The sequence below is a fragment of the Terrapene carolina genome, unplaced genomic scaffold (genome assembly GCF_002925995.2).
Source record: "Terrapene carolina triunguis isolate 2854851 unplaced genomic scaffold, T_m_triunguis-2.0 Scaffold34143, whole genome shotgun sequence".
NCBI classification, from domain to species: domain Eukaryota; kingdom Metazoa; phylum Chordata; order Testudines; family Emydidae; genus Terrapene; species Terrapene triunguis.
This window is the reverse complement of record NW_020698494.1, coordinates 2,864-25,252: the sequence shown is the minus strand read 5'-3', so window position 1 is coordinate 25,252 and position 22,389 is coordinate 2,864. Positions and strand designations below refer to the sequence as shown.

General features: G+C 54.5%; 1 protein-coding gene across 1 annotated transcript; it reads left to right on the top strand.

The window, feature by feature from the left end:
* The first annotated feature begins 3,559 nt into the window (after nt 1-3,559).
* Nucleotides 3,560-20,459, top strand: TMBIM1 (transmembrane BAX inhibitor motif containing 1). Its single transcript, XM_026646144.2, has 12 exons — nt 3,560-3,802; nt 5,658-5,962; nt 7,334-7,446; nt 8,123-8,187; nt 8,792-8,845; nt 10,690-10,740; nt 11,156-11,195; nt 11,537-11,574; nt 16,184-16,271; nt 17,856-17,951; nt 18,745-18,798; nt 18,971-20,459. Exons 2-12 carry the CDS (start codon nt 5,695-5,697, stop codon nt 19,112-19,114), a joined length of 1,011 nt encoding a protein of 336 aa, XP_026501929.1. The 5' UTR covers nt 3,560-3,802; nt 5,658-5,694; the 3' UTR covers nt 19,115-20,459.
* Nucleotides 20,460-22,389: the final 1,930 nt, after the last annotated feature.

Here is a 22,389-nt window from a genome sequence, read left to right as displayed (position 1 = left end):
CAAAGGTACACTCACCAGAGGTCCCCTGTGTGCCCTCAGGGTCTTGGGTGAGTTCGGGGGTTACTGGTTCCAGGTCCAGGGTGACAAACATATCCTGGCTGTTGGGGTAACTGGTTTCTCCGCTTCCTTGCTGCTGTGAGCTATCTATGTTCTCTCCATCCTCATCTTCCTCGTCCGCCGAACCCGCTTCCCCGTTTCCAGAGAGGGACTCATAGAACACGCTTGGGCTAGTGGTGGCTGCACCCCCTAGAATGGCATGCAGCTCCGCGTAGTAGCGGCATGTTTGAGGCTCTGCCCCGGACCTTCCGTTTGCGTCTCTGACTTTGTGGTAGGCTTGCCTTAGCTCCTTAATTTTCACGCGGCACTGCTGTGCATCCCTGTTATGGCCTCTGTCCTTCATGGCCTTGGAGATCTTTTGTAATGTTTTGCCATTTCTTTTACTGCTTCGGAGTTCGGCGAGCACTGATTCATCTCCCCAGATGGCGATCAGATCCCGTACCTCCCGCTCGGTCCAGGCTGGAGCTCTTCTGCGATCCTGGGACTGGGACTCCATCACGGTTACCTGTGCTGATGGGCTCTGCATGGTCACCTGTGCTCTCCACGCTGAGCAAACAGGAAATGAAATTCAAACGTTCGCGGGGCTTTTCCTGTCTACCTGACCAGTGCATCTGAGATGAGAGTGCTGTCCAGAGCGGTCACAATGAAGCACTGTGGGATAGCTCCCGGAGGCCAGTAATGTCGAATTCCGTCCACACTAACCCAATTCCGACCCCCTAAGGCCGATTTTATCGCTAATCCCCTTGTCGAGGTGGTGTTAGGAAACTGGTTTAAAGGGCCCTTTAAGTCGACAGAAAGGGCTTCGTAGTGTAAACGTGGCCAGGCTTAAGTCGATTTAACGCGGCTAAAGTCGACCTAAACTCGTAGTGTAGACCATACAATGGGCAGGGTTGGCTGAAGAGTGCCAGCAAAGTTACGCCGGCTGTGTGCGTGCATGCGTGTGTGTGAGAGAGAGAGAGAAAAGTTCGCCTTCTAGTGGTTCGGCTCATAGGATAAGAGACCTACTACTGCTATCGGGTAGGAGATTCTCTTCCAATCAATTGTCAGATGCCAGTGGTTTTCATAGATTCCAAGGTCAGAAGGGACCATCTGATCATCTGGTCTGACTCCTGTTTATCACAGGCTGTTACATTTCACCCCGTTACCCCTGTGCAGAGCCCAGTAACTCATGTTTGGCTAAAGCATCTTCCAGAAAGGCAGCCCGGCTGGCTTTCGAGACATCGAGAGAATCCACCACTTCCCTGGGAAGTTTGTTCCAGGGGTTAACCAACCCCACTGTAACAATTTGTGCCATGTTTTTCATGGGAATTTGTCTGGTTTCAGCTTCCACCTGTTGGTTCTTGTCCTGCCTTTCTCTGCTAGGTTAAAGAGCGCGTTAGTACCTGGGATGTCTCCCTGCGAGAAAAAGGACACAACGCCTACCCCTAAAATACAATGTACAAGCGAGGCAATCAACCTGTTTCTTAAACTAGTTTTAAACACACACAGACGCAACGTTTAAAAGCAAGATTTCACAAACTTACCTTCCACCACATGATAAAGACATGCTGGTACCTGTTTCTTCTGTTTTCCCGCGGCTATTATTGCAGTCTTGGGCTAAATGAGTAAGCCACATTTTAGTGAGCAATTCCTTAACTGCTTCCTTGACTATGTTTACACAAATACAAATACAGACTGTTTAAAGACAGGGTTTTTCAAACCAGTATTAAACCCAGGTAGAGTTAAAATGGAAATTTACTTTGCCCTGGTGAATTACATCTTGAAGTTGCTGTTTTGGAATACCTGAACTGTGCATTTCCCAGTTTCAGAAGTTTGTTTTATTGAACTTGGTGTCCTGGAAAGGCAGGACATACCACTGGGCAACCTGAAGTCTGTGCTAACAAAGTTTTTTGTGAGTGAATTTCCTACCCTTTTGAACAGAAAGAGAAACGTTGCGGTAGGAGTTAGTGGTCATTTAGGCAGTTATAATGATCATGTGTCTTGACATATCATGTCGTGACAAAAATAATCAGCATAGCCGCTACTGTATTTGGAAAACTGCAAGATCTGGAAGGCTAAAGATAGGAAATCTTTAGGAAATGGATATCAGCCTCTATGAGACAACAGTCAGGCCGCTACTGCTGTATGGGTTGGAGTGTTGGCGTAGCAGCTGGGGCGAGAAATAACCCTGTTGCAGAAGATTCAAGAAAGACACCTGTGGTGGTTTGGACATGTGCTCAGGATAGACCCAGAAAGGACACCTTACCTGGCGATACATACCAGAGTGCAAGGAACTGGAGGAAGGCCAAGGATGCGTTGGATAGACAGGGTGGAGAATGACACAGAACAAAAAGGTTTAAAGCTGAATGAGGCCATGAAGCTGGTACAAGACAGGAAGCGATGGAAAGACCTCAGTCTGCCCCATCGTAGCTGCTGGGAACCGAAGATGACTTATCATGTGGGAGTGCAGTTCAGGTGCCCCGATGGGCAGGTGGTGATAATACCGAGCTCTGCAGAGCTCAAGGAAGGAAACGTGATTATCCCCCTTGTATAGATGGGGAACCTTTTGGAACAGAGATGACATCACTTGGCCAAGGATTCCAGAGGCAACAGCAGTGGATAGAGAGGAGAAGGGAGTTGTGGACCAAGGCCTGGAGCCAGGGGTGGGGAGCACATGCCCTGCTGCTACAGAAGAGCCATCAGCACCCGGGCGCTCTGGTCCGGAGATGAAGCCCATCCTCCGTCTAACCCTCGACCCTGCTGGTGTCTTCTCTGACGTGCCTCTTTGTGTGATCCACAGGTGGGTGCCCGGAGCAGGCTGCCCGGTACCGGTTAGCCTCATGTTGTCCTCCGGTTTGAGCCGGGCGCTGTACGTGTGTGTGTTCATTCCGTTTCTTGTTAGATTGCCTGTCTTACAGCAACGGTGTTTGTAATCAGTTAGCAGGAGCATGGGCTCTAGGGTGACCAGATGTCCCAATTTTATAGGGACAGTCCCGATTTTTGGGTCTTTTTCTTATATAGGCTCCTATTACCCCCCACCCCCTGCCCCGATTTTTCACATTTGCTGTCGGGTCACCTTAATGGGCTCCGAGGCGTAGCTTGGTTGTATTCTGTAGCACTTTGTGTTCACCCTGAAGTGCATGGTGGGGATACCGAGTTTCCTAGCCAGGAGCAGGGTGCAACCCCCCGCCTAGCCCCGCTCCTTGGCGTCAGCCCTCGGGGGCTATGGCTACAGTGACCAGATGTCCTGATTTTATAGGGACAGTCCCGATATTTGGGGCTTTTTTTTATATGAGCCTGGTCACACTAGCTGCGGCAACCCAACCGCAGCGGTGGTGGCCACAGGCTTTGTGCCTTGCCCCCATCCCACCGTGCTCGCCAAGTCAGGGCTGTGGGGGCACAAACTCGCAACCGCCGCTGGGGGCTAACAGGGCGGCTGCGGCGCGGTTTGATCCGGACGAGCAGCGCCCCGGGCCAATGACAAACCGGAGCAGCAAATCCGCGGTCAGGGGGCGGGGCACCACCTGGAAACGAAAGTGATTCGGTTTAGGAGTCCGGGGAGCGAGGGAGCGTGCGCAGCGCCCGGGGCTCCCTGCTGCGGGAAGGGAGATTGCCAAGTGCTGCGCGGGTCAGGCAGCGAGCAGAATCCGGAGTGAGACCGGACCAGCCTCGACTCCGAGCCCGCTGGGAGCCCCGGCGCGTTCCACACCGGGGAGCCAGCCAGCCCCTTTGGCGTCAGGCCCCTGCCGCGCCCGGGGGAGAACAAGTAAGAGACTTTAGACAGCGGCGGGGGGGTTAATGATTAACCCTTTCCTTCCCAGGTCCCCGCATGCTGCTCCCAATCAAGTCCCCTTTCCCCTCCCCCTTCTTTCTCTGCTAGTGTCCCGTCCCTTTTGCTTTGATGTCTCTGATTGTCCCCTCTGCTGGGCCGTGCGCTGCTATATGGCCTGGTCGGAGTATGATGGATTTCTCTAGGGATTGCCCCCTGGCGCCCCCCCCCCCGATGCACTGACCCAGCGAGCCCTCGTCAGGAAAGGCAGATGGGCACCAAAAAATAAATAAATAGCCCAGGGCACCTCCTATGCAAAGAGGGGGCCACTTCCCGTAGCGATGAGGCAAGCCCAGGTAGAGGTTTTGCTCTGTCTTGGGGATCCTGCTGGCGGGGTTAGATTGCCCACAGGGGAGAGCCAGGCAGCACTAGGTGTCCCATGCGAGTCGTGCCAGGCTTTGCCCTCAAGTTCTCACCACAGGCCCTGTCCTGTGCCACATCCTGCCCTCGGGCTGCCCGAGAAACGGCTGCAGGATCAGTGCGCTTGGGTCTTTGGGGAAACAGATCCGAGAGCCCCGCTCGGCATTTCACACCTGCAGAGCCCCTGGCTGGATTATCCCAACCCCCCGACATGCATCGCACACGGGGCCGTGTCTGCCAGCGTCCAGGCATCACGCTGCAAACTCCCTGGACAATCCAACACCCGGCTTGTCCGACAGTCCTTGGAGCGTCCGTGCACGGGGTGATTGGGGGTGTCCGAAGCCTGGACTGTCACGGGGTGGAATCTGGGTCCTGCTTTCCATTCAGTTCCACTTAGACAGGGTTAGTAAATACTGAACAGATGCTACCGTGGTGAGTGGCAGCGGCTGCAGATGTTTAAAGCACAGCAGTAGAAGGTGCTGCAGCTGGGGGATAAGCGACTTATTGCCCCGCTGGAGTCTCTAACAAGTGACTGGTCATTGATCAGCCCTGTATACATAGAACCTTCCTATCAAACGTGGCCAGAATCTGTTCCCCAAAAGCCTGTGGCCTCTGTCCCTGGCCAACCATTTGGCTACTCGGTGACTGATCAGGGGCTGTCGCCTCTTTCTGGCCTGACCTGACTCTTGTCATGGTGCGACCCCTTTTGGAGCAAAGTGCGATGAAATATACGAAGAACCGTAGTGTGTTCTCTGGGCGGGTGAAACTCCCCTTTAATGCAGTAGAATGACACCCCCGTTGTCCCACGGTGCTGAAATGTACCAGCTGGGATTCCAGCTTAGGGCATAGCCGGTCCGGCTCCTGTTTGATCTCTGACCCGACTCCCCTGGATTTAATGGCAGCAGGATTGGGGCCCCTGTCGCAAATGCCGCCTCTGTCATCAGGCTCCTGTCTGTGTCCGGCTGCAGTGAGGAAGGTTTAAAGGGCTCCTGGCCTCTCGTGACACGAAGCCAGTGGAAGGGATTCGGGGCCATTCGTACCAGGGTTCCTGTTAGCTGGCTCCATGGCCCTGTCTCTCCCAACCTGTGCTCGCTGGCTGTGATGTTACAGAATTGCTGCCCCGGCGCTGCATGCAGAGATCACTTGATCTGAACCCCGGAAGGACTTGGGGAGAGCGATTCGCTATCTGGGGCCCCGGGGCAAAAATTACTTAGATGATCGTTGGCATTTAAGACCCATCCACTGAATTGACTCTTTGGTTACCAGGATCTGCCTTGTGGTGGGTCTCTCTTATTGACCAGGCAGAAATATTGCCCTGGGCATCTTGAAAGGAGGGTTCCCATTGGGGGATCTGCTCTGAGCTGGACTCCAGGTGTCGGATCCAGGCAGTGAGCAGAGACCATAACGGGTTTTTTTTCTCTCCCGTCTCCAGGTGCAGAGAAAGACAGCCTGAACCTTACGGCAGCACCATGTCATACCCCTGCGATCCCCCTCCCTACAGTGACAAGAACCACCTCATCCCGCTGCAGCCTGAGGACTACTCGCAGCTGGGACCCTCCGCTGTGGGGTACCTGCAGCCTCGGGGGTACCCACAGCCGGGGGGTGATCCTGGGGCCTCTGTGCAGCCTGCAGCCTGCACTGGGGGCTACCTGGTGCCCGGAGGATATGCACCCTCAGTGGGCTATCCCCAGCCAATGGGCTCAGAGCGCCCCAGGCCAGTGCTTCCCATGCACTCAGGTAAGTTGAACATTCACAATAGGATGCATCTTATTGGGACGCTGCACAGAAACCACAAAGCTTAGAGGGCTACAGAGACCCTCTTACAGCTTCTGAGATCAGAGCAAACACACTGTGTCGTCAACGTGCTGAAAGAGACAAGGGTCCACCCTGGTTCCAGTCGTTCTTAGTCCCGTTCTGCACAGAGGCAGGTCGCCCCAGAGACCGGATCAAAGAGAGTAACGACGGGCTGGATTCTGCTCTCAGGGGACGGGGCCAGACGGGCCGTCAGGGTGGCAGTGCCCATGTGGGACCAGAGGAGCGAGGCGTGCAGGGCAGAAGAGACGGTGGGGTGAGGGGAAGGGGTGTCTGGAAGGGCAGGGCAATGGATACGGTGACTCGGGCTCTGCAGGACCTGGAGTGAGTGGGGGGGTTGGAAGAGATTTCCTTGACCCCTGGGAAGGATGGGCTCCAATATGTCACGCCCCCCAGATCTGATAGAGAGGAGACGTCCCGGTAAAAGGCAAAATATTCCAGTCTCTAGTCCCGTTGCGTCAAAACTCACTCCTGGGGGAATTCTGAGCCAAAAAATTAAAAATTCTGTGCACAGTATTTTAAAATTCTGTGTATTTTATTTGTCAAAATAACACAGTACAATCATGCCAATTTCAATTATTTTGGTAACTTATTTCAAAATACCTGACAGCCAGCCAGCTGCAGTGGGATCAGATCACCTCGACCCGTGGATTTGGGAGCTGGCAAGACTGTGGGTCAGCCTCTGAAACTGCAGGGTTTGGGAGAGGGAATTGGGGAAACACCCCCAAGCTGCTGGGGGATAATCCAGGGGACAGTGGCCGCTGTGCAGAGAACAATCGGTTCCGTTCCCCTCCCCCACCCAAGGGTCCCCGCTGTGCCCTGTTGTGATGGGGCAGCCACAGCCTGACCCCTTCCTTGGCAGCACAGAAATGGTCCCACCCAGAAGGAGGTGGGGTCTGATGGGGGAGGGGAGGACACCCTGAAACACTCGACTGACAGGCCGAGCCCAGAGGGGACGGGGAAAGGAGACGGGGTCGCTAGACAGGGGGGACGGTTACTTCCCTGCGCCTTGTGCCAGATGCACCCCTGGCCTCACCCTGCCGGGTGTACCAGGCTGGTGTCTCCTGTCTGGGCCCGGCCCTCTCGGCCATGCTGTCAGTGAGACCCAGCTGGTGCCGAGGGGCCGTTGGGCTGGGACGTCCCCTGGGGCAGCCCGCTTGTGGGGAGAGGCGGTCGGGGAGGGACCTGACGCTCAGGCGGGGCAGCCCCCGGACGTGTGCCGAGGCAGCAGGGACCCAGGAGAGCCGATGTCCCCCAGCCGTGCCAGCGTTCAGGGCTCCCCTTCCGTTCTTCCAGGGAACACTGGGCTCCCCACCGGGAACAGCTACATCGTCACCAGCTTGGGGGACGACGTCGTCAGGACTATTGACTGGGACGACAAGCGAGTGCGACACGCCTTCATCCGCAAGGTAACTCTGGAGGGAGCCGGGCTGCCCTGCCCCAGGGGTGCAGGGTCTGGGAGCCGGGGGATGGGTGGGGAGGGGGTGTCCCCCTCCAGACTCTGGCCCTGAGGAGCAGGCTGCGGCCGGCGGGGCGAGCCTGGCGCCTGGGTACCAGTGCGGGGCCGAGGGCCTGTGGCTGGCGTGTCTGCGTGGCGAGGCCAGCGGCTAGGGGCAGTGTCAGGCTCCCGTGGCTGCAGGGCCCCCAGTGCTGGCGGGGGCTGGGGGCATGGCCCTGGCCTGGGGAGGGGGCTGGGACTGGAGTGGCCTGGGCTACAGAGCCCCTCACCACGCTGGCCGGGCTAACAGGACACCCGGAGCCCGTTGGATGGGAGCCTTGGTAGGAGCTGCCCACCCTGGGGACTACGAGGGGCTCGATCTCCACGGCCCACCCAGTCCCTGGCCCACCGACCAGCTGCCATTGGGGACATGACAGGGGCTGGCGCTGACTCCATCAGGAGCGGGAGTGAGAGCCAGCGGCTCCCTCCACCTGGGGTGCTGGGCAGCTGGGGACAGCGACGCCTCGGGGCCGCCTTGATGTGTCTGTGCAGGGAGCCGGGCTGGTGACCCCTCTGTGCCTGTTTGTGCCCCGCGGGGGAGCAGGGCCGGTGCCCACGGGTGACCCCTCTGTGCTCGTCTCCTTCAGGTCTACACCATCATCTCAGTCCAGCTGTTGGTGACCGTGGGCATCATCGCCGTGTTCACCTTCGTGTGAGTCTCACCTTGTCCTGAGCCCTGCCCTCACTGCCAGCCCCCAGCAGCTGCTGTCCCAGGGGCTGGTCCCTGCTCCACGGGGCCCCAGGAGCTGGGACGTCCCAGGGACTCTCGGGAGGAACGAAGCCGTCTGCCCCCAATGCCACATCCACCCACTGAGGGGAGGGGCCAGAGCCTCGCCAGGGGATGGAGGAGACGGGCACCGTCTCACAAGGGACGGGGACCCCCGCCCCGGGGCTGTTTAAAGCTGGACTGGGGGCAGCCCTGTGGGACGGGCTGTGGGGGGTGACCCTGCCCTGGCAGGAGTCGGGATGGATCCTGGTGGGTCTGTCTGGGGAGCCGGGCACAGAGCAGCGAAGGGTCCTTGCTCCTGGGCTGGGGCCCTCACAGCTGGTCTGCGCTGTGTGGGGGGCAGGCAGCGGCTTGGGGGTGATGACGAGCAGGGAGCGTCTCACTTCCCAGCCTTCCCTTAGGTCAGTCTGCTGCTCGCTAGGGCCCACGCTGTGAACATCGGGGGTGGACATTGCAGGGAGCAGAGAAGGGGCCACGTGGTGACGGGTGTAGCCAGGAACCGATCTCATGCTCTTCTCCCTCTTCGCAGCTCCCCCGTCCGCGTCTTTGTGCAGGGGAACATTACTGTGTACTACTCCTCTTAGTAAGTATCACTCTGCCCATGGGCGGAGCTGCCAGTGCCAGCTCCACTCCTTGCTCATCCCGGGCCCACCTGCCCTTTGGCTAGGCCCCTGTGCTGCTGTGTGAGACCTGGCAGAGTCACCGCCGCTCGGTCAGTGGGCTTCCTGCTGAGTGCCACAAGGCGCTGGTGCCCCATGCCAGAGACAGAGGGTGCTGTGTTGGCGCTGCCTTCAGCCCCTGGTGGCATGGGGAGGGAGAAGGTTAGTTAATCACTTTCTCTATGGAAAAAAACCAGGAGATCAAATGCAAAAAACTGCAGGTCCACTAGCAAGGAGTTTTAATTAATATGTCAAATTAGGGGTGTACCATATGACTGGAGAATAAGAGAGAGAAAAGGTGATTCAGACAACTGTGGACCCGTGAGTCTGAGCTCAATTGTAGACAAGGCTTGGGAACAAATTTTGAAGGAAAGACTTATCAGAGGTAAATGGGATAAAGTGCAGTGGGCTCACCACAGGTAGATCGTGCCAGGCAAACCTGGCCTCTTTCTTAACTGATTCTCTAGACAGGGAAATGTGGCAGATCTGTCTATCTGGATTTCAGTGAAGCATTCGATACAGGACCATGTGGGAAATCATCAGTGAAGATGACACTCTGAGGACTCGTACAGGAATTGGAAGGCGGCTAAGGAGCTGGCTACAGAGCAGCTGATAATGGGTTATGCTGAAAGGCCGGAGGGAGGTGACTAGTGGTATTCCTCAGTGGTCGGTCTCGGAATCAGTCTAACTTAATATTTCCATTGGCGGCTTTGGCAGAAAAAGTAGGAGCGTGCTAATGAAATTTGCTGGTGATATATGTTGGGAGGCATCGTCAGTACACAGGAGGATCGGAATATCATCCAGGAAGAATTGGCTGGCCATCAGATTGGAGACATAGAAATGGGTCATGCGTTTAGAGAATAATAAGAATTTCTGCTATAAACTGGGGGCTCATCAGTTGGGAACGGCGGAGGAGGAGGAAGACCTGGGGTATTCATTGACTGTGGAATGACTATGGGCTACCGATGGGACGCAGCCATGACAACAGGCAAGTGTGATCCCAGGATGTATCGGGCGAGGCGTTTCCAGGGGAGAGAGAAGTATTAACGTCCTGATGGAAGGCACTGTTAAGGCCTCATCTGGATACTGCGTACTGCTGTGGACGCCCATGTTCAGGAAGATGAATTCAAACTGGAGCAGGTGCAGAGAAGAGCTGCTAGGATGATCAGGGGAATGGAGGGTCTGGGATGAGTGTTAAAGAGCTTGGCTCGTTTAGCCCAGCAAATGAGGGCGGAGAGGGGAGCTGATTGCTGTCTATAAATACATTGTGGGGGGGAAGGCATCAGGGTGGGGAAGATGTGACAGGGCTGCCTGCGAGAGCAGAGACGGGACTGAATGGCCCCGGAGGTCCCTTCTAGTCGTCTGATCTTGGGTTAAGACATGCAGAGGGAGCGAGATCTAGTGGCTGGAGCATGAGGCTGCGGGTGAGGAGTTGTCTGCTAATACCAGCTCTGCCGCTGCTCTGTGCCTCGGTTTCCCCTCTGTGCCAGGGGGATAACGCGTCCCTACTCCCGAGGCACGATGGGAAACATGAGGAATGTTGTTTGGGTGCTTTGAGATCCCCAGGTGGAGGCGAAGGCAACACACACGGCACAAGGCCAGCAGGGCAGAGCTAGTGGCTGGAGGCGCCGGGAATTGGACTCTGACTCTGTGGGTGTGAAACCTCGGCCCTTCTGCTGCCAGCGCGAGGCTCCGAACGGCTCCGACTCCGGGTGGGCAGCAGGGCTGGGAAGGGTCCCAACCTCTGTCTCTCTCTCTCTCTCCCCAGTGCTGTGTTTCTGGTCACCTACTTGGTGCTGGCCTGCTGCCAGGGCCCCAGGTGAGTGTCTCCTTCACTGGGGATCAGAGAGGGCGGCCCCTCCCCCCGAGCCCGCGCCCCAGCTCAGAGTCCCCCGGGCACTGGGAAGCGGGTCGGGGGGGAGTGACTGAGGCAGGGGGCCGTGGCCAGAACGGGCTCTGGCTCCATCCCCAAGGGGCGATGAGACAAGGCTGCCCCCAGGGTCGATTCCTGTCCATCCAGGGCCGCTGCCTGCCCTGACCCGGGGGTTGGTTTTCACGGGGACCCCCCTGTGCCCTGCAGTCTCATCGGGCCAAAGTGGTGCCCTTGCCCCAGGCGACATCACGCTGAGCTCACCCCAGAAACCCGACCCCCCGGCTTCCCCCCAGCCTGCGGCGCAGCGCCCCGGGCTCCGACTACCTGCACCCTGACCTGTGTGTTCCCTGACTTCCCCCAGGAGACTCTTCCCCTGGAACCTCATCCTGCTGAGCATCTTTGTAAGTGGGGTTGTGGGGCTGGGTTGTACCGGGGGGAGGGGGGAGTGATCCGGGGAGTGGGGCCTGTGGGGAGGAGTGGGATGGAACTGAGGGAAGGCTTTGATGTCTGAACGCTGGTTAGGATTGGGGCTGGGGTCACATGGGGGGGGGGTAGAAATGGGGGGGGGAATGTGTTTTTCATGGCCCGCCTCCTACCTCAGGGTCACACCTGTGCCTAAAACACACCCCTCAGGCTATGTGAATCCCCACATCTCGGGACCCGCGGAGCCGACACAAAGCTTTGATCCCTCGCTGGGGCTGGCTCCACAGCTAATCGCCCCCTTTCCTTTCGTTTGCTGCAGACGCTGGCCATGGCCTTCATGGCGGGAACCATCGCCAGGTACTGGCTGGGGAAACCCCCTCTGAGCCCCTTCCCCGAGTTCGCCTGCCGCCCGCGGGGGGAAAGTGTGAAGCACACGCCCAGCAGGCTCCTAACATCACTGTGAATAGAGACGACCCCCCACGCTTAAAAATGAACAGAGAAGTTTCTGGTAGTAAATTAGTCTCAGAAAGGCCCTTGGATTCCAAGCCCAGAACAGCCCCATCTGCAGACTTGAAATTGATCACAAAGATCCAGATCAAATCAGGTTTTTCCTCTGTTACCTGCCAAGACCCCAGCTCAGGGTCTCCCCTCACAAACCCCTGACTTACCTCACTACCGGGTGACCTGGATAAAAGGCTGGAAGCTGGGGGTGGATACTGGAAGTTGCAAGAGGTTATTGGAGAAGCAAGAGGGAAAACAGTGGGATAATCTGCCACACATCTCAGCTGTCTGTACACTAATGCAAAGGGTAAGGCAAATCAAGAGGCAGACCTGAAAGTCTGGGCACACAAACAGAATCCTGACTGAATTGGCATCCCAGAGTCTTGGTGGGATAAATCAAACGGTGGGAATATTGGCAGAGGGGGTCTCTTGTTCAGGAAGGCCAGCAGGGAGAAAAGGGAAGAGGTGCTGTGTTGTATATTAAGAATGTATACACTAGTTCTGAGGTCCAGAAAGAGGAGGTGAGAGGCATTCCCCTTGAAAGTCTCTGGGGGAAGATGCCAGGGGTGACGTCAGAGGAGGGGTCTACTGCAGGCCCCCAAATCAGAAGGAGGAGGTGGATGATACATTTTCACAACAGACATATCCCAAGCCCAGGCCGTGGTGATAAGAGGGGACTTTACCTATCCAGACATCTGTTGGAACAACAATACGGCAGGACGTTGACTGTCCAGCCGGTTCTTAGAATAGGCTGGGAGCAACTTTTTGTTGCAGATGGCGGAGGAGATCGCTGGGGGCGGCTATTTATTTTTGACGTTGGCCTCCCTAACAGGGAGGAATAGATTGAGAATCGGAAGGCGGGAGGCAAACTGAGGCGTGGTCTACACTGGAGGGGCGGGGGGGGTCAACCTAAGATACGCAACTTCAGCTATGAGAATAGCGTAGCTGAAGTCGACGTATCTTAGTTCGACTCACCTCGCGTCCTCACGGCGTGGGATCAACGGCCGCCGCTCCCCCGTCGGCTTCGCTTCCGCCTCTCGCCGAGCTGGAGTACAGGAGTCGACGGGAGAGCGATCGGGAATTGATTTATCGCGTCTACACTACACGCGATAAATCGATCCCCGATAGATTGATCGCCACCCGCCGATCCGGCGGGGAGTGTAGACATAGCCTAAGGGAAGGGAGGAGCCAGAGAAGCAGAATAAGGACAATGGATTTCAAAAAAGCAGCCGTCAGCAGACTCGGAGAACTGGTAGGTGGCGTCCCCTGGGAAGGAAATTTAAGGGAAAAGGGAGTTGGGGGCGGGGGGGGCAGTTTCTAAAACAGCAAACTCTCCCACTGCGAAGGAAAGGTAGGGAGATGTGTAAAAGACCAGCCTGGCTCCATCAGGAGCCCCTTAGTGACCTGAAAATCAAAAAGGAATCACACCAGAGGTAGAAACGAAGCCAAATTGCCAAGGAGACGTACGAAAGAACAGCACAGGGAGGTAGGGACAAAAATCAGAAAGGCAGCGGCACAAAATGAGTTACACCTAGGAAGAGGAAAGCGAAGGAACGTGTAGGTCCATTACTTAGCGGGGAAGGAGAGCTCTGACCAGATGACCCAGAGAAGGCTGAGGGGTTTAATGTCTTTTTGCTTCAGTCTTCACTAAAACAATTAACTGTGAACAGATGCTTAATACAATTAATATTAACAACACGGGGGCAGGATCTTGGGCCAGGATAGAGAAGGAACGGTCAAAAAAATACTGGGTGTGCTCAATTGGCAGGGCCTCATGACTTTCGCCCTAGAGTATTGAAGGAACGAGCTGAAGCAGTCTCTGAACCATTGTTAATGACTATATTCGAGAACTCCGGGAAGATGGGTGAGGTCCCAGAGGACTGGAGGAAGGCAAACATTGTACCCATCTTCACAAAGGGGAAGGAGGAGGACCCAGGGAGTTATCAACTAGTCAGACTAATAATTTGTTCCAGTCTCTTTTGTGGTATTGAACAATCAGTCTGTGAGCACCTAGAGGTTAATAGGGTAATAAGGAGCATGGATTAGTCAAGAACAAATCATTACAGAACAAACCTAATTTCGTTCTTTGACAGGGTAACTAGGTTAGTGGATGGGGGAAGCAGCAGACGCGCAATATGTCTGGACTCTAGTAAAACTGTTGATGCTGTCCCACGTACAGTCTCATAAGCAGACAAGGGAAATGTGGTCTAGGTGAAATTACTATAAGGTGGGTTCACAATTGATTGAAAGACTGTCCTCAAAGAGCAGTGTAAGAACAGTCGGACAATGGAACAGACGCCTAGGGAGGGTTTTCACTGGAGGTTTTCAAAAGGAGGGTGGAGCCATCTGTCTTGGATGAGTTAGAAACAACAAATCCTGCATTTTCGCAGGGGGTTAGACTAGAACATGACCCTGGCGTCTCTTCTAACATTATGATTCTATAATCAATGGTTTGCTGTCAAACTCGGAGGACATATTGTGTGGGATTCTGCTGTGGGCTGTCCTGGGTCTAGTGCTAGTTAATATTTCCATTCACACCTTGGATGATGGAGTGGAGAGAGCTTATAAAATTTGCAGGTGGCACCAAGCTGGGAGGGGTTGCAAGGACTTTGGAGGACAGGATTAGAATTCAAGATGATTGAAAAATTGAAAAATTGGTCTGAACTCAATCAGAGACATTTCAGTGGAGACAAGTGTAAAGCTCTGTCATTTAGAAAGGAAAAATCAAATGCGCAAATACAAACGGGAATAATGGGCTAGACGGTCGTGCAGCTGAAAAGGATCGGGGGGTTCTAGTGGACCATAAATTCAAAGAGTCATTATGACGTGGAAAAGGCAAAACTCGTTCTGGGTGTGTTAACGGGAGTGTCGTATGTAAGACACGGGAGGTCATTGGCCCACTCTGCTCGGCACTTGGTAGGCCTCAGCTGGAGTACTGCCTCCAGTTCTGGGCACCACACTTTAAGAAAGGTGTGAACAAACAGGAGACAGTCCAGAGGAGAGCAACAAAAATAAGAGGTTTAGAAAGCCTGACCTCTGAGGAAAAGTTGAAGGAATTGGGCACGTTCAGGCTGGAGAAGAGAAGGCTGCGGCAGGACATAATAAGTCTTCACCTATGTTAAGGGCTGTTCTAAAGAGAACAGTGATCAATTCTTCACGTCCACTGAGAGTAGGACAAGAAGGAATCTACTTAATCTGCAGCAAGGGAGATTTAGGTGAGATATTAGGAAAAGCTTTCCAACTTGAATCATAGATTCATAGAATATCAGGGTTGGCAGGGACCTCAGGAGGTATCTAGTCCAACCTCCTGCTCAAAGCAGGACCAATCCCCAACTAAATCATCCCAGCCAGGGCTTTGTCAAGCCGGGCCTTAAAAACCTCTAAGGAAGGCTAGTTTAGCCCTGGGACAGGTGGCCTAAGGAGGCGGTGAGATCCCCGTCATTGGAGGTTTTCGGAACAGGTCGGACAAACACCTGTCAGGGATGGTCTGGGTTTACTTGGTCCTGCCTCAGCGCAGGGATGGACTAGATGACCTCTCAAGGTCCCTTCCAGGCTGATGTTTCTCAGACTAACGGAAGCATCAGTGCTTCCTGCCTTCCCCGCCACTTAATGTCCCCCGTCCTGTAGTAGCTACATCGCTGACTCTCGGCAGCAGATCCTCTCGCACAGGGCTTGGCAGATAACGGGGAAAGATTTTGTGTGAAGCGATCGATCATATCTTTGCACATAGAGCCATGTTTGGATTTGGAATCGTTTTAAAGGAGGGGGAGGGGAAAGCTTTTTAATTCCCCTTTGACAATCAGCAACTCGCTCTGGTCATCTCAGATCTTGGGCGGGTCCCTAGAATAGCGGGAGGGTCTGTCCCCGTAGCGGGGCACGGCCGGGCTGAGCCATCACCACCAATCTGCTTGGCCGTGTCATTGCCAATGCCTAGGGCTGCTGAAACTGGGGCAAACGGAATATGTCTCCTGGGCCTCTCCCACTTCTGCTGACTCTGTCTGGTAATTAGAGAGACAAGGTGGGTGTATTTGGGAATGTCTTTTTCAGCGTAGACAGGGAGATTAGAGACATCCGGTGTTGGTTGCAGGCCCTGTCGTGTCGGGGTCGCTAGCCCTGCGGGGGAGGTGGGCTCAGACGAGAGGAAAACCAGCCCCACCCTGGTTCTAACTTAGGGGATCCCCTGGCTTAGCTCAGCTTGAAGGAGTCGCCCTGGAGCTTGGACTCAACCAGGCGCCTCCTGGGGGCGAGTCGCAGGACCGCAGGCTGCCTGTGATGGCTTTTCTATAGGGCCCATGGGTGCCGTGTCGGAACGCCCGCCGAGCGCTGCCCCCGAGCCCACGGGATCGCACTGCCGGGGAGCGAGCCCCGGTTCTTGGCTCCCATTGGCATGCGGAGGGGGAAGTGGGAAATCATTGAATGGCTTTTAAACTAACCCCACCTCCCCCTCTTAACCCTTTGTGTGCAGCACGTATAGCAGCGGGGCTGTCCTGATCACCATGGTGATCACTGCTATAGTGGCCATAATTGTCACCGTCTTCTGCTTCCAGACCAAGGTAAGGCTCGATGGGCTCCCTGCCCGTCCGGGGCAGCAGGGACGGGGGGAGTCAGGGGATTTCCCCTCCTGAGAGCCCCCGCGGCATAGGCTGGGACAGGGTACGAGGCAGCTGCTGTGTCATCCAGAGTGGGGTGCTGGAGCGGAGAGCCCCTTCCCCTAAGGGGTCCACGGTGCCTGTGCCCAGCTCTGGGACTGACAGAGCAGGAATCGAACCTGGATCTCGTGTGGCAGCCCAGAGAGAGCTGGGTCAGTGACCCTCCGGGCCCAGCGCTTTGGGGTGTCCATTTCCCAGCGCGGCTCCCACTGGCTGCATCCCAGCTGTGCAATGCGTTGCCCTGCGTGCTGCTGATCCTCGCTACCCAGGCTGCCGCGCAACATCCGTCCCGTGCCACCCACCCTCGGAGAAGAGCCAATGCAGCCGATCCGCGCTGACATGGGGAGCAGATGGTGCCTCCTGCAGGAGAAGCCCAGTGCAGGGAAGATAAAAAATCTGTGGTGTGTGGGGTTTTTTAATTAAAAAAACCCACAATTTTTAAAAATTTTAATTTAAATACAGGGTTTTTTTTTTAAATATAAACCTGTATTTAAAATTAAATTTTAAATTGGCAATTTAAGACCTAAACTTATTCTAATCTATTAAAACCATTTAAATTAAATGCAAAAAAGTAATATTAAGCAGCCCGTTTCCTGCCAAGTTTTAAAGGACGTCACACCACTGAGCTGGTGGAAGTCACTGGCTAAGCACCTGGGACTAGAGTTTGTTGAGGGGCTAACCCAGCTTTTGACAGCAGTAGCCTCCTCTGCAGGTGTAGACAGATCATGTTCTCCATTTCAGTTTATTCAACTAGTTCGGTTCATTCAAAGTTAAGAAATCAATTGGGGTCAGTGAAAAAGCAGGAAAGTTCATTTTCCTCTTCTAATCTCTGAATAAAAACCAGGTACGAGAGGATGAGATCTACTAGTTCTAAAATCTTGAAGGACACCGTGACTAGAAACAATCAGTTCAGTTCACTAACTACAGACAGTACTTCCTTTGTTTAATAAATCAGTTAGTTTTGAATGCAAAACATGTTTTGATCAACTTTTTTTTTTTTTATGTATCCAGCACTTTTAAGGTAGTTTTATTTAATGACCAAAAAATCGCTGTTTTCCTATATTTTTATTGTTTGAATTTCCATCCAAACAGAGCTTGATGCAAATCACAATTTAATCATCATCTGGTAAAAAGTTAAGCTACGTAACTGCTTAAATAGATGTGTATAGAGCTAGTGTCTCCTCCTGGTTAGCAAAGAGAAGCACCAAATTTAGTGTAAAGGTTCTATTTAGTTGCAAGTCTACCTGTTTTAATGGTTGCCAACCAATGAGCAATTGTCTTTAGGACAGTAACGACAACGTACAAATGCGAATCACAATTACAATCGATGATTTAAATCAAGGTTTCCCGCTTGCTGATATAAATCATGGTTAAAATCGGTGATGGACATGGCTTTGATTTAAGTCAGTCCATCCTGGTGCAGCGGGATGGCTGTGTTCCACTGTTCTCTGTGGGTCTCACGGTAACTTATCTCCCTCCCGTCGGCAGGTGGATTTCACATCGTGTACCGGGCTGTTCTGTGTGCTGGGGATCGTTGTCCTTCTGACATCGATAGTCACTGCCATTGTCCTCTACTACAAATATGTGAGTAGTGGCTGCTCCTTGTAACATGGGGACCTGGGGAGACCTATTCAGGGACAGACTAGGACATGATATCAATGCTGCCCTCTGCAGGCCCCATCCATATCTGCAGAACTTAAGCACAATGTTTCCAGCATGGCACATGTGACCTGCCTGAGTATGCAGAGAGCCTGAAGCAATAGCCCTGACGGATGGGTGACCTGTCTCATTTACACAGGGGAGATGTTAATTCTGGAACCTAATGATGGCAAATCGAAATGTCATCAGCAGAGAGATTTCATCCCTGATCACATCAGGTTCTGGGCAGGGGGTGAATGAAGTTACCAAAACTTTGTCTCTCAAGTGGATCCCACTTCAGCATCTTACAGGAAAGCAAATCTCTGTCCCTGAGCCAACTGTACTCAACAACAGCTCGTGCTCAGCCAGGGATTTCGGCGGGTGTTTTGTTGACAGTGGAAGTATTGCCTGGGAGACTCGGTCCACCTTAAAAGGCAGCTGTGGTGCAGACATGATATTTGGGAAGGGTGGGTGGCTAAAATCAGATCCTGCAGCTGTACCTCCTTGAGCTCATACAAGTGAGACGTGCCTAGCAACTTGCCATCTTTCATGTGCTGAGTAGGATTACGCCTGGTTGATGCTTGGATGGGAGACTCTGGGGAATATGCTCTGGGTTCTGGATAGTTTTTCTCCAGCCCCGTACTGGTGGGTCGCCTTGCTCGTCTGCACCCTGCAGCCGCCTCTGGGCTCCGAACACCTGCTCGGAGCAACGTGATTCAGTCCTCCCCTCTTTCTGCAGATTCAGTTGGTCCACATGGTGTTTGCGGCCGTGGTTGCGATCGCCTTCACCCTGGTGAGTGACGTCGCTCACCCTGTCCCGGCTGAGCTGGGAGCCTCCTATGTGGGCTGCTGTGTCGGACGCATTCCTGGGGCGGGTGGGGGGAGGCAGCTCCTGGCTCAGGCATGTGGGGCTGAGGCTCCTTAGCGGCGTGGCTGACCCATCGCCCTGTCTCTGGTCTCCCCAGTTCCTAGCCTACGACACCCAGCTGCTGGTAGGGAACAAGCAGTACGCGCTCAGCCCCGAGGAGTACATCTTCGGCGCCCTGGAGATCTACGTGGACATCGTCTACATCTTCTTGTTCCTGCTGCGGTTCCTGGGCTGGAAATAGAGCCTCCAGCCAGGCTCCTGGCTGGCATGGCCCGGGGCCGAGGAGCGCTCTGGGAACACCTTGCTTCCTTCCTGCTTCTGTTCCTTTCTCCCTCCTTGCCCCGGCGTGTGTCTCCCGGCCGATGCCCTCTGGTTTCCCTCCTTCCCCGGGGAGCCCAGCGTGGGATTCCCACAGTCTGCACCTAGAGGGGTCGTGGGCGAGACTGTGCCCTGGAGAAGCCCAATAACGAGGCTTTGCCCAGCGATGAAGCCAGTGCTGGCAGATTTCTGCCTGCCCCGTTAATGGTTCTGCTGCCCTCTGGGCTCGCACGTGGCCTCCGTCTTTCTTCGCTCCCCGCTGGGCTCCCAGGGATGTGTCAATGCACCGAGTTCATCCCCGTAGCAGCCCTCGGTACTCGGTGCCGGGCGAGGCACCTGCCCCCAGACCCACAAACACGGCCCCTCTGCCAGCACTAGCTGCTAAGACAAGGGGGCACCTCATATTCCCCAGCAATAGCTGAGAGCGGGCATTTCTGGACATCACGCTCCACATGTTGAGCGGTGAGACAGATCTTCCACCCTAAGGAGAAGTGAATTCACTTCTCTTGTGGTAGAGCGCAGGCAGGTGGAGGCTTCCGTCTCTCACCTTAACGTAAGCCTGACCTGTCCCGCCCCGGGCCTGGCGAGCAGCGTTACTCCGAAATAACTTGCTGGATGGTTTGAGTTACCTGGAGCTGCCTGAGGTCAAGCTTGAGACATGTCAGCCCCAGCTGCTGTTCGGACCCAGGTGAGATGCCCCAGGGGAGGGGAAAGGTAGGCAGAGGGGCAGCGTCTTCATCAAATCCAAACCCACTCAAAGGAGAGTAGAAAGACGGGCTCGGGCCTTGCTCCGATCCAGACCCCGGTGTGCAAGTTCCTTCTGGGCTGCAGAGCGCCCTCCAGTGGGGAGGAGCAGGGGGGGCTGCGATTATTGCATGGATCTGATTTTTAAAGGGCGGGAGGGGAAATTTTTTATACGTGTCCTAGACATCGCTGTTTGCTCAGCACGGTTTTTACCCTGTGTCTGAGAGTGGGTTTTTTACAGTGCAACAAAACTCTTCCGGGTTAACAATACTGCTTTGGTCTCTCGTTTCTCACGTGCCTTAAACTAGCCTTATGTTAAATGGTTTTTTAATCTCCTTAGCTTCAGCCTGTGGCGTGTACACAGGAGAGACCCAGGCTGGCTCTCGACGGGTTTCTGTTCTTTCTAATTCAATGTATTTTATCCTTGGTTAAGCAAAGGGCTTTTTACAGCACTGCTTTGTTGTATATTTGACCAGTCCGGAAAGCCAAAGGGCCTTGAAATAACATTGACGGGGGGGGGCGAACAGCACACAGGGAAGTGCAAAGAAACGTGCTGTGTACAGTAACTCCTCATTTAAAGTTAACGTTGTTTCGTTGTTACTTTGCTGATCAATTAGGGAACATGCTCGTTTAAAGTTGTGTAACGCCTGCTTTGTCCAGTGCTTGCAGGAAGAGCAGCCCCTTGGAGCTAGCTGGTGGGGGCTTGGAACCAGGGTGGACCGGCAGCCCCCTATCAGCTCCCCCATCAGCCCCCCGTTCCCCTAAGTTCCCTGTGCAGCGGCTGCCTGCAGTTCAGCTGTGTCCCTCCCCCCACTGCCATGTGCTGCTCCTGCCCTCTGCCTTGGAGCTGCTCCCCGAGACTCCTGCTTGCTGTGCAGGGAGGAGGGAAGGAAGAGGGGGGCTAATGTCAGGGTGTCCCCCCTCCCCCGTGCTCCTGCACCCCACTTACCCCATCTTCCATAGAGCAGGGCTCAGGACGGAGGGAGCTTGCAGCTGCTGCGGTCTCAGCAAACTGATCTAATTAACAAGGCAGTGTACTTAAGGGAAATGTGCATATCTCCCTCCATTTAAATAAATAAAAATGAAATGGAGATATCCCATCTCCTAGAACTAGAAGGGACCTTGAAAGGTCATGGAGTCCAGCCCCCTGCCTTCACTAGCAGGGCCAAGTACTGATTTTGCCCCAGATCCCTAAGTGGCCCCCTCAAGGATTGAACTCACAACCCTGGGTTTAGCAGGCCAATGCTCAAACCACTGAGCTATCCCTCCCCCCATTCCTGCTGCCTTGCAGAGTGAGAGAGTTAACCCTTGAGGGCCCAGCCAATTGCTAGTTCATCATTTAGTAGCAAGAGAAATATCCCACCCTCTGACTCCTCCACGTCAATCAAGCTTCACAATCATCATCACTGTGTACCAGTATTAACTTGTTTGTTTAAAACTTATGCTGTGTGTGTGTATATATTATATAAAGTCTTTTGTCTGGTGAAAAAAAAATTCCCTGGAACCTAACCCCCTCATTTACATTAATTCTTATGGGGAAATTGGATTCGCTTAACATCATTTCGCTTAAAGTCACATTTTTCAGGAACAGAACGACAGCGTTAAGTGAGGAGTTACTGTATGTTGCTCATGCTCTCTAGTAAGAGATTCGCTTATTGCAGAAGCAAACAGAGCTGGGGCCGCAGGCAGCATTGTAAGTCACCACCCCTAATTCTAGAGGCTGGAACAGGTGCTTTAAGTGGGGGCAGGATGGGGCGGAAACGCTGCGTTGGAGCACTCTGGCTCCCCCGGGGCAGTGCTGGTGAAGGGGATGGGGAGCAGCAGCTGAACCCAGAGCCAGTTCCCAGCTCCTCATGGGAAGAGCAGGCTCAGAGCAGGGCGGCTGGATCAGAATCCCCAGGCGAACGCCCTAAAGGGCAGGGTGTGGGCAGGGGAACTGGGGGTGCAGCCAGCGTTAACCCTTTGTGCTCCTTCCACGACGCTAGCGGCTTGGGCCAGCCTTGTTCACTCAGTGCCTTAAATCCCGATGTTCCCGGCGGATGATCTGAGGTCAGCACAGCACATGGCAGGGAGTCGCCCCTTTCACGGGCAGCCCTCGTCACATCCAGGAAGGGAGAACAGCCTGTTCTGGATGCCGGCTTTGGAGGCAGAGCTGCTGGTGAGCAGAGCCCAGCTCTGGCCTGGCTGAGGGCGGGGGCGTAGGCCAGCCGGGGTTAGCTTTGCTATGCAAAGGGCTGTCGGGTGCACTGCAGAGGTTAGTGGATTGGCTCAACGGCTCCCCTTGAGGACAGACCTAGAGACCCCTTCCTTGGGAGCGCTCCGCAAACCACCAGCCGGGTTCGGAGAGGTCCCCAGTCCATGCAGCAGGGGCGTGAGGGGATGGCTGTATAGCATACGCTGTATTATATTCTAATGCTGCAGCCAGTGGGAGCAGCGCGGTCGGCTCCCGGCACC